Below are 12,387 nucleotides of genomic sequence, written 5' to 3'. Positions count from 1 at the left end.
ATCTGAGTTCATTGTATAGATTTGGAAGTCATTAGAATAAATGTGCTGGTGAATCCATGGGAATAATGAAGTGTAAAGAATGAAAAGGACAAAGAGTAGAAGTCAATAAAGGATTCCAGATTTTTTGGAGGGGCAAGAGCTTGGGAAGGGCATTGCTATGAAACAGACCCCTGATTTCTGCCTACAGCAGTCTTCATTCTTCCATGCTCCAGCCTTCAATGTACCTTTTACCTGCCTGCTAGAGAAACCTTCCTAAAATGGAAGTCATGACTTACTAGCTCAGAAATCTTAGTTGACTACATTTGTCTACATAGTCCAAATTTCCTGAATTTTTTGAGATCCCAGTAGAAGTTTTGACCTACTTTTCCTCATCCTCCAAAACAAGCTCCTGAATATGCTGCCCTGCAGACACAGCCCTCAAACCTTTGCTCACCCTCTTTTCTCAAACTATGTAGTTTTTGGTGCTTCTCCCATTATCAGAATTTCAATTTATCCCTTAAGATCTAACGAAATGCTCCTTCCTCTGAATCCTTCTCAAAAGCCTCAGTTACAATTCAAGTCTTCTGTTCTTTTTCCCCACACATTTTCTGTGCACCTTTGTCATAGCATCTATCTCCCTCTGCCTTGTTAGCTGTGTCCATGCCTGTCCCCTTTTGAGTACAAGCTCCTTGAGCCTCCCGGCTTTGTATCCCTGGTGTCCAGCGCAGTGCCTCACTGGTAGAGTGGTGTTCCACAAGTATGTGTCGTTTAATGGGTAATATTTGTATCCAAAAGTACAAATCATGAATCACAGTGAAGGTCTTCACCTTTTAGTAAATTTGTAGAAACTGCATCTTAATACAGAGGAATATTTTTGTCCTTAAGTGAAAGCATTGTAATTGGAGGATTTAGCATCAAATACAACTCCTATTATAATAAATTTTAAGATCAAAGAATCAACATCAAATCTATATGACTATTTAAAATTGTAAAACTGTGCTCCTGGAAACAGAACTTGAGCAATAGAGGAGACCTGAAGAAGTTGTCTAGTCCAGTTGTGAACTCTGTGTAGTTCCTGATTCTTCAGCTCTAGGATGGGCCAGGCCACCAAACCTTGCTTTACCTAGAGTACCTCTACCTTTAAGTGTTTATATATGAGGCTTTCAAACAAATTTGTACTGAAAAATTGTTTTGCTGTTAAATCATTTTGAAAGGCAGGACCATAACCTTCAGGCTTCTTCTATACCCTTGGTGAGTCTGGGCCTCCACTTCCTCTTCTGTAGAGAATGGTGCTGTGATAGTTCTTGCTTCCATTCTGAGCCCCTGCTATCCATTTTCAAGTAAAAAACAGACCCCCAAGAGAAGCAGCTTACTTCAGTCAGATAGAGGACTAATGACAGAACCAAGGCTAGAATTTAACCACCAACCCTGATTGTTGTTGTTTTTCTCTCTCTCTTTTTAAAAAACTCCTATAAAGTGGATGTAAACAAATTATGGATTTGAATTATATGGTAAAGGTATATATCGGGATTTTATAAACAGTATGTAAAACTAGGGCTATACTATTTTTATATCAAATTTGCTTTGTTTAAAGCTGGTGTGCTAGTTACAGCAAGCATTAATTGAACACTTACTTGATTTTCCATTCATTCTCCAAGTGTATAAGAAATATTGGGATGAGTTGTTTGCATGGCCCATTTCTCTTTTACAGAGCTATTTATGAGTTATTTTCTTCTTGGTTAATCTCCATGTAATCATTAAGAGCACTTAAAATCATTCCACTAATCATTCCTTTCATGTTTAAGTCTCTCTGCATCTAAATTTAAAAGCATCAGTAAGAAGTTGAGAGGTTTGGGGAAGCAGGAGTCTCTAGGTTCTCATCCCTTTATTCATCTCTTTTGCTTTGCTCATCTTCCTCTCTTCATCCCTTCCTCTCCAAATCCAGGTATCCATGAAGAGGAATGGAAGTCACGAAACAACTGTCTGAGAGGTTGTGTGGACAGGCGGGAAAGAAGGGCAGTCCCCACAACTGCCCTCCCCTGCTGGCCTAATCTCTCCCAACTGCCCTCCTCTGCTGGCCCAGTCACTCCTAACTGCCCTCCCTGGTGGCCTGCTCGCCCACAACTGCCCTCCCCTGAAGGCCTGGTCCCCCCAACTTCCCTCACCTGAAGGCCTGCCCCCCCCCCCTAACTGCCCTCCCCTGCAGACCTGGTCCCCCCTAACTGCCCTCTCCTGCTCACCTAGTCTTGCCCAACTGCCCTCCTCTGCCGGCCTGGTCACCCCTAACTGCCCTCCCTGCTTGCCTGATTGCCCATAACTGCCCTCCCCTGCAGGCCTGATTCCCCCCCAACTGCCTTCCCTTGCAAGCCTGAGTCCCCCCCAACTGCCCTCCCTTGCTGGCCTGGTCTCCACCAACTGCCCTTTCCTGCTGACCTGGTCTCGCCCAACTGCCCTCCTCTGCTGGCCTGGTCACCCCTAACTGCCCAATACTGCCCTTCCCTGTAGGCCATCTTGTGGCGGCCATCTTGTGTCCACATGGGGGCAGCCATTTTTGACCACATGGGGTGGCCATCTTGTGTCTGGGAGTGATGGTCAATTTGCATATTACTCTTTTATTAGATAGGATTTAGGCTGATGCTGTAGGACTCTGTTTGCCACACACCTGTAAGTTGGCTTTCCTTACAGAGCGCTTAAGAGAACTGTTGGTGTAGTTGTGTTCAGAACCTGGCATGCTCTCTCCTCCTTCAGCAAGTTGGTGGGTTATCAGCATGTGAATATTACCTGGTCATCTTCTCTAATTTTTGATTTACTGTTTGTTTGTTTTTTCTTCTTCTTTTACAACAGTCAGTCAACAAGGACAAGTCTCAGGATTTCAGATGGGGCTCGGAATCTATGACACAGTAAGCAACTTCTCTTCCTAAATAATTTACAGTGATAAATAGTGCTTGTTTTTTATTAAGGACAGTTTCTCATTTTCCTTTTCAAAACATCACACTCCTGCCGAAACCGGTTTGGCTCAGTGGATAGAGTGTCGGCCTGCGGACTGAAAGGTCCCAGGTTCGATTCCGGTCAAGGGCATGTACCTTGGTTGCGGGCACATCCTCAGTGGGAGGTGTGCAGGAGGCAGCTGATCGATGTTTCTCTCTCATCGATGTTTCTAGCTCTCTATCCCTCTCCCTTCCTCTCTGTGAAATATCAATAAAATATATTAAAAAAAAACAAAAAAAACAAAAAAAACACACAATCTTTAAAAAAAAAAAAATCACACTCTTGTTAAGTTTCAGATCATTGATTTTTAAAAGAGTTTATTTAGCTGTTGCCCTGGCCAGTTTGGCTCAGTGGATGGAGCATTGGCCTGTGGACTGAAGGGTTGTGGGTCCAAAGGCACGTACCTGGTTGCAGTCTCAGTCACCACCCCTGTCGGAGTGTGTACAGGAGGCAACCACCAATCAATGTGTCTCTCTCACATTGATGTCTCTCTTCCACTCTCTCTAAGAATCAATAAAAAAATATCCTCGGGTGAGGATTAACAAAAAAATAATAATAATAATTAAAAAATAAAAGAGCTTAGCTGCTGTGAGGAGAATATTTTAATGGTTGGACGTTGAGGAAGTGTATGAAAAGTTGTAAGAAATAAAATTAAGTTAAAATATCACAATAAAGTTTTCTTTCTGTGGACCCATTTTGCCATTTATCTTAGTTTAAGTAACTTTTGAAATGACATTAACTGAAAACAAGTAAGTTATGTGGTAAAAAAAAAAAAATTATGAAATGTCTATTTTTAGGCATTAAAGAAAAAAAGGTAGTACCCAGAACATTAGCCTTGTACATTTTCTACAAATGTCTAATGTATTTGAGCAATCTTTTCTGAGGTATTTATTTTAAAAGATCTCTAGGACGTTTTGTATTTTTATTTGCTACTTGCTGAATCACTTAATACATAAATAGAAAATCCCTCTTTTAAATTCAAAAAATCACATCAAAACATTCCCCAAATATTTCTCAATTTTTTTCATTGCAGATTATTTTGTACCTAATTTTAAGCCCAAACTTTATTAGCAAACTATCACATGCCTCAAACATGCCTAGAACAAATTAGCTATCTGTCGTGCCCTTCCATCACCCCCATAACACATGAGTGCATGCTTACACACATGCATACAGATAATCCCTACTGCGTTTCTTTCAGGGAAATACTTTTTCAAGTTAACCCTGTTACACACTTTGACATTTTGAAAAATAATGTCTTCCGGCTCAAAAATTCTGATTCAGATTACAGTCTAATTTACAGGAATTATCAAATGAAAGCATGCATTATTTTACAAGATAGTATTTCAGTCTGTAGACAAGAGATAAGCATGAGTTTTAAATGGCATTTAAAAGAGTCACCGAATCATGACCTAGAAGATGCCTTAGAAATTCTTTCTGTATCCCTTGTTTTATAATCAAGAAAACTAATAGGAAAGGTCTTGTGCAAATTGCACAGGGCACATTTATGTCAGCCTCGAACCAAGACCTGTGTCTCCTGATTCCCAGATGTGTGTGTGTGTGTGTGTGTGTGTGTGTGTGTTAAACTATATTCAGTGTTGTCAAGCTCCTTGGTAACATACCATTTTGCTGTAAGTTTAAAATCTTTCTTTTTGACAGAGAAAATCTATTCACTATATATAGCCCTGTATCTTTTCAGAGCACAGTCACTGACATTATCACATTTGAGTCCCCCACTGCCCTGGGAGAGATGCAGACGAGTATTCTGAACCCTCTTTTCCATGAGGAGAAACAAGATCTGAGGGGCTGTGATCTGGTACCAGATCATAGGCCCTCTCTTTCCTCATATGTGTTTCTTTCCAGGCTTTCCGTCTTATCTGTCAAAAGGTCCAAACACATCCCAGGTCTTTCTGGTTTTGGTTTTGGTTTTATCTGCCAGGTAAGTTTTCAGTTTCAGTCTCTGAATAATTGACATTGTACATAATAGTTGATAATATAGTCACTGGCCCTGAGGAGATGATACTTAATGAGAGATGATACATATGAAAAAATAGACTGGCCCTGGCCAGTGTGGCTCAGTGGATTGAGTGTCATCCAATGCACCGAAGGGTTTCGGGTTCATTTCCCCGTCAGGATACATGCCCAGGTTTCGGGCTCAATCCCCAAAAAGGGGTGTGCACGAGGAAGCCAATTCATGTTTTGCTCTCACATAATGTTTCTCTCTCTCTCTCTCTCTCTCTCTCTCCGCCCCCCCTTCCTCTCTTTCTAAAAATCAATAAAAAATCTTAAAAAAAAAACTGGAACAATAAGGACAAACTATTTCAACAACAACAAAAAATGACCACATTTAATATATCATGGGAACAATACTCTTGGTGTGCTTGAACAGGTTTTTAAAACTTTTTACCTAATATGTGAATGAAAGACTATAGTCACTCTGACTATGTTGGATACCTGTTTCTGGGTGATACAGAGATCCTTGACATACTCTCCAGATTCAAGTTCAAAAAGCCTCACAAACATCCCAGCTTCTCAAGGCTGTCAGAGCAGCTTGGCTTCTCCTTTCGAACATAGAGTGTTTGAGGAGCTTCTGAAACTAAATTTTCATGAGAAGTTCAGATATGTCTAAATGCTCCAGTGCATCTAAAGCCTTTGTGCTTTCCCTGTACTCATAGTTTCTTAGAATAAGGAGGAATTAAGATACATTTCTCATGTCTGAAAACCATAGGCTAGTGAATACTATTTATATAGCCCAGTATGTACCCAAAAAGTCATCTCTATTTCTTTAACTTAACTGAGTCCATTGTACCCAAGTATAATGAGAGTAGACATTCTTCTTCCTGACCTTATGGAAAATAAGTGGGAAAGCATCCAGTCTCTTTTTATTACCATTCATTATGATATTATTACAGAGCTGTTTTTCATAAATGCCCTTTCAGGTAGTTTCCTCCATTTTCTAGTTTTCTAAGAGTTTGTATCAGGAATGGATGTTGGATGTTTGTCAAATGCTTTTTCTGCATGTTAAGATACCCATATGAGTTTTTCAAATGTTTTAATGTGGTAAATTACATAGATATTTAAATAGTAAACCAACTTTCATTCTTAGCATAAATTGGCTTGATTTCTAAAATTTTATTTAAATTTTTTTTTGCATTTTGTTCATGAGGAACACAGGTCTGTAGTGTTTTTCCTTGTTATATTTTACTCTGGTTTTGGTATCAGGGTAAACTAACCACGTGGAATGAATTGGGAATAATTCCCATCCCTTCAGTTTTTTGGAAGAGTTTACATAGATTTGGTGTTCTTTCTTTTGTAAATTCTGTTTCTTTATTGATATTCTCTTTTTGGTGAGACAGTTTTCTCATATTTCCCCATAGTTCTTTATACATGGCAATATGTATATATTGCTGTATTCATATATTTTATTTCTACAGATGCTATAAGCCACTCACTGCACTATTATTTTTCTTTTTGCTTAAACTGCCATCCTTTGAAGAGATAAAAAATTACAGCCTTACATATTTGCCCATTTTGTTACAATTCCAATGTTTTTCATTCTTTTATGTAGATTCACATTTCCATCTATCTTTTTTCTTCTGCCTAAAGAATTCCCTTTAACACATCTTGTAGTGTTGGCTAGCTAAAAATGAATACCTTTACTTTTTGCGTGTCTAAGAAGGTCTATTTCACCTTTCTTTTTGAAAGCTGTTTTCATCTGGTATACAGTTCTGTGTTGAAAGATTTGCTGTTTGTTTGTTTGTTTGTTTGTTTGTCTGTTATGGAAAGATACCAGCAAGAAATAGGCTGTTATGCTTATCTGTGTTCCTCTGCATAGCATGTTTTCCCCCACTTTGGCTATGTTCAAGATTTCTCTTTATCACTAGTTTTGGACATTTTAATTATGATGTGCTTAGTTATGATTTTTTTTGGTATTTCTTGTGCTAGGGGTTAATTGAGCTTGGTTCTGTAGGTTTATAGTTTTCATCAAATTTGGAACATTTGGGGCTACTTTTTCTTCTGTCTTTTTCTTTTTTCTGTGCCCAATTGTTTCCCTCTTTTTCTTTGAAGATTCCAATTACATGTATGTTAAGCCATATGAAGATGTCCCATGTTTCCAGTGTGGCTCAGTTGGTTGAGCGTCATCCCATGTGCCAAGAGGTTGTTGGTTCCATTCCCGGCCAGGGCACATGCCTGGGTTGCGGGCTCGGTACCCAGTGGGGGGCGTGCAGGAAGCAGCCAATTGATGTTTCTCTCTCCCTCTTTCTCTCTCTCTAAAAAAAACCAAAAAAAAACAGTAAAAGCATATTTTAAAAAAAGATGTCCCACAGCTCACTAATGCTTTGTTTATTTTTTAAATTCTTTTTTGTCTGTGTTTTATCTTGGATTGTTTCTATTGCTATGTCTCCCAAGTTGTTTAATCTTTTCCTTGCAATATCTATTCTGCCTTTAATCCTATCCAGAATATTTTTCATCTCACACATTTTAATTTTCATCTCTAAAAATTCAGTTTGGGTCTTCTCTATATCTTCCATGTTTCTTCTCTACTTTTATTTTATTATTTTTTGTGTATTTTGTGTTTTTATTTTTTTATTTTTTATTTTTTAAATAAATCTTTATTGTTCAGATTATTACAGGTGTTCCTCTTTTTTCCCCCCCATAGCTCCCCTCCACCTGATTCCTCACCCCACCCCATGCCCTTACCCCCCGCCACTGTCTTCATCCATAGGTGTAAGATTTTTGTCCAATCTCTTCCTGCACCCCTCACACCCCCTTCCCCCTGAGAATTGTCAGTCCACTCCCTTTCTATGTCCCTGATTCTATTATATTCACCAGTCCATTCTGTTCATCAGATTTTTTATTCACTTAATTTTTAGATTCACTTGTTGGTAGGTATGTATTTGTTGTCATTTTGTTATTCATAATTTTTATCTTTACCTTTTTCTTCTTCTTCCTCTTCTTAAAGAATACCTTTCAGCATTTCATATAATCCTGGTTTGGTGGTGATGAACTCCTTCACCTTTTTCTTATCTATGAAGCTCTTTATCTGACCTTCAATTCTGAATGATAGCTTTGCTGGGTAGAGTAATCTTGGTTGTAGGTTCTTACTTTTCATCACTTTGAATATTTCTTGCCACTCCCTTCTGGCCTGCATAGTTTCTGTTGAGAAATCAGCTGACAGTCATATGGGTACTCCCTTGTAGGTAACTAACTGTTTTTCTCTTGCTGCTTTCAAGATTCTCTCTTTGTCTTTTGCCCTTGGCATTTTAATTATGATGTGTCCTGGTGTGGTCCTCTTTGGGTTCCTCTTGTTTGGGGTTCTTTGCGCTTCCTGGACTTGTAAGTCTATTTCTTTCATCAGGTAGGGAAAGTTTTCTGTCATTATTTATTCAAATAGGTTTTCAGTATCTTGCTCTTCTATGGCACCCCAATAATTCAGATGTTGGAACACTTAAAGTTGTCCCAGAGGCTCCTTACACTATCTTCATATTTTTGGATTCTTTTTTCTTTTTGTTTTTCTGGTTGGGTGTTTTTTGTTTCCTCATATTTCAGATCTTTGGTTTGATTCTTGGGGTCCTTTGATCTATAGTTGAATTTCTCTATAGTCTTTATTTCAGATAGTGTGTGCTTAATTTCTGACGGGTCCTTTTCCATTTTTTTTTTTTTTTGGCATTCTCATTAAGGTCCTTGAAGGTCTCACTAAGCTCCTTGGAGGTCTCATCAAGTTTCTTGGCGGTTTTTAGAAGATTCTTGAGTAACCTTGTAAATGTGGTTTTGAACGCTATGTCCAGTAGTTTGCTTTCCTCCATTTCTTTCATTCGTGACATGTTTCTTTGTCTCCGCATTTTGCTGCTTCCCTGTGTTGATGGAGTGGTTTTCTGTGGTAGGTGACCTATAGGGCCCAGTCATTCAGCCTCCCCTATCACCTGAGGTGGACACTCTTGGTGCGCCCCTTTGTGGGCTGAGTGCAAAATCTTGGTGTAGTTAAGCCTTGATTGCTGTTGGTACACTGGGAGGAATTGACCTCCAGGCCAATTGGCTGTGAGGACCCGCTGTGTCTATAATGGAAGAACTGCTGTGCTGGAGACACACTTATGGGGCAGGACTTGCATCAGTGGGGCTTTGGTGCTCACTGAGTCTGCCTCTTGAATGTGTCACTTATGGATGTGAGTAGTTGAAATCTGGTGTCGTCTCACACTGACCACTAGATACACTGGTTTCTGGATCTCCAATGGCGTGCAGGTCAGCTACTGTCTGAGGCCACCCAGCAGGAGGTACAGCGAGAACTACAGTTTTCTCCTCTTTGCTTGGGGTTTAGAGGTTTTGGAGCTGTCTGACCAGAGCTGCAGTTTGTTTGGTTAAGCTGCAATCGGGCAGGCCATTTATATGCAAAAGCCCCTGCGTGGAGCTTGGGTGGGTTTGTAGATTGTGCGGGGCGGGGTCTCAGGGAGTCACTAGGCTAGGGCGTGGCAAACAGCGATGGCTGCCAGTCAGCCGTCTCTGCATCTCTGCGTTTGCAAGTCCCCGCGTCCTGTGCCCCAGTGCAATAAACAATGATTGCTGGGCGTACCTCTGCAAGAAAGCCACCCTCACTTTTGGACCCGATGGCAGACAGTCCAGCTTCTCCCCGTAGGAGTTTGGGTCCCCAGTGTCTCCCCAGAAACGAGTTCAGAGTAATCGGAAGCTTGTCTCCCTTCGGGTTGAGAAAAGCAGTGCACCCAGTCGCCCGCTGCCAGCCCGATTCGCGCGCCTCCGTACCTCAGCTTTTCAGTGCTTGTGCACATCTCAATGCTCTTTTCTCTTTCCTTCTAGTTGTAGAACTTCCACTCAGCCAGCTTTCCCGTGGTACTGGGTGATAGACGTTTTGTCTTTTAGTTGTAGTTTTGAAATTATTGTGCGAGGCAGCAGTTTAGGTGTTTACCTGTGCCGCCATCTTGGTTTTTGTCTCTACTTTACTTTTAGAGCAGGTGGAATACAATTACAACTGTGGTAATGTCTTTGATAATTCTCACATCTGTGTCATTTCTGAGTTAGTTCCCTGTGTGTGTGTTTTTATTATTATTATGGGTTATATTTTCCTATTCTTTGCCCCCCACTCCTGGTAAATTTGTATTGGATGCCACACTGAAATTTTTATCATTAGCTGCTAGATATTTTTGTATTCCCAGAAATATTCTTGAGCTCTGTCTGGAATGTGGTTAAGCTGCTTGAAAACTGTGTAATCCTTTCAGGTCTTGCCTTTAGGGTGGGACTGGAACCATGTTTAGTCTAGGGCTACTTATTCCTCACTACTAACATGATCCCTCTCCCAGTGCCCTCTGAGTGGTGAGGCTCTCCGAGCCAGCTGGTGGGTACAGGCCCTGCTCCTGAATTTTCTAGATACATGCGCTCATCAGTGCTCTGCAGGTCTTCAGGTTTGCTCACCAGGAGCCTGTGTCCTCTGGCATTCTTGAACTCTGCCCATTTTAGTTTTCCCAGACTGTCAGCTCTTACTCATGTTGTCACCAGGCTCCATGCAGGTTTAATCTCGCTGTGCCATGGCCTGGAAACATGTGATAAACATGTGATAAACTGGGCCATTATAGGGCTCATCTCCTTTATTTTCCATATCTTGGGGAACGCTATTCTTTGTTGCCTCTGATTTAGTGTCTTGAAAATTGTTGGTTCATATATTTTGTCCAGTTTTCTTGGTTGTTTTAGGCAAGAGGTAAATCTGGTTCCTGTTACTTTGTTAGCTGCAATCAAAGGTCTGGATGTTTTATGTCTTTTCAAGTTTTCTTTCCTGGTATCTTTGGTTGGGTCCACTGTGCATGTGTGTAATTTCATTAGTTGTCCAGATATAAAAAGAGTCTACATAAGTGCAGACTTCTGACTTCTTTTGAAAATAATCCACACTGTGCATTCTTCCGTGACATCCGCCAGCTGAAGCTGAGACAGTGGGCTGCTCCCGTGGCTGGTCGCCCACCTCCAGCCTGTCACAGTGCTGTTGTATTGTCTGTAACTTCCTTCATTCACCTTACACTGTGGCCTGCACAGACATTTGAGTTTACTTTTAATGTTATAGCATAGGTTTTCCGGAGATAGGCCAAAAGGATGGACTTCAGACTGATTAAGATTGTAAATCATCAATCCTTTTTTCAGAGCTGTTAGAACACTAACCTGGTGTCATACTCATTTTCAGCCTTTCTCACTCATCAGTCTACTGTTTTCTTAAATATACTTTATTCATTCTTTCATCTTTATAATTTCTGACCTTTTTCTTCTCAGTCATCTGACTTCATTTTACTTATCTATGCATCTCCACATTAGTGTTCTCAAGCCGCCATAGCAATACCACAGCCTGGGTGGCTTCAACAACAGAAATTTATATTTTCACAGTTCTGGAGGCTGTAACTTCAAGATTGCAGCAGGGTCGCAGGTGGCCACCTTCTCATTGTGTCCTCATGTGACCTTTCCTTGGAGCAGGTGTGAAGAGAAAGATTTCTGGCATCTCTTCCTCTTCTTATAAGGACACCAGTCCTATAGATTAGAGCCCCACCCTTATGACCTAATTTTACACTTAATTACCTCCTTAATGGCCCTGTCTTGGTTAAGGAAGAGCCCAACCAGTTAAAGTTTTATGTCTGCATTATTTTGAGCAACTCCCTGTCTGTTCGCCTTCCCCCACCCCCCATACAATCACTCCTATAGTCCGTCAAATGTTTTTCTCTCAGGTCCTCCCACTGATTTCCCTTCCCATTTCCATTGCCACTGTCTTAGATAAGAGCTAGCAGCATTCTTACTGGCTCCCCATTGCTGATCTTTCCCTCCTTTAGTTCTCAAGTGGGCAAAGAACAGAGCCGTGGATTTGCAGGTGAGGAGGAATGAGCAAACAGGCTGAAAAGTCACCCTAGTAGAGGTAAGAGGAAAACTAGGAGAAAGTTGTGTTATGAGTCGATAAGGAAAAGATGTTGGAAGGGTGTGGTCAACAGTGACAAATGCCAAAGAGAGGAGAGGTTAAATCAGGACTGAAAAGTGCCCTTCAGGATTGGTAACCGAGAAGCAGCAATTGTGACTTTGAAGAGGATGGTTTGATGGAGAGTCCTGGAAGCATGAATCAGATTGTCTCCAACCCGAAGGGAGAGATGGTCAGAATAGATCGCTTCTCCAAGAAGCTGACTTCAAAGGAAATGAAATGCGGGGCAGTAACTAGTGGAAAGCACAGGAGGTAGAGAAGGGCATTATAGAGAGGGGAATGAGAAGAATATTTACAAACGGGAAAGAGTTCCTTGAGAGGAGCATTGAAGGTATATGATAAGAGGGAAGTCCCAGGGGACCTAAGGAAACACAGGATTAAAATGTGAAACCAGAGGGGGGGCACTTTTCCCACTGAGAGAATCAAGTGGGACAAAATGTGTTTGCATGGCCAACCTATTTGATATG

At 40.8% G+C, this 12,387-nt stretch overlaps 1 protein-coding gene across 13 annotated transcripts in view; it reads left to right on the top strand.

Moving 5' to 3' along the window:
• AHI1 (Abelson helper integration site 1) overlaps window positions 1–12,387 on the top strand; it is a 273,332-nt gene that overhangs the window by 163,927 nt on the left and 97,018 nt on the right. For 12 of the 13 annotated variants that reach the window (XM_080665768.1, XM_080665775.1, XM_080665774.1 and 9 more), the window contains one exon: window positions 2,824–2,879. In XM_080665768.1, coding sequence (XP_080521894.1) covers window positions 2,824–2,879 — 56 coding nt within the window. Of the gene's footprint in view, window positions 1–2,823; window positions 2,880–4,830; window positions 4,907–12,387 lie in introns of all 13 variants that reach the window. The other variant, XM_080665776.1, reaches the window with a different exon arrangement.

Source organism: Plecotus auritus (assembly GCF_963455305.1).
Source record: "Plecotus auritus genome assembly, chromosome: 4".
Classification (NCBI taxonomy): Eukaryota; Metazoa; Chordata; class Mammalia; order Chiroptera; family Vespertilionidae; genus Plecotus; species Plecotus auritus.
Note: the sequence above shows the minus strand (reverse complement) of the source record. Positions and strands in the feature narration are given on the sequence as shown.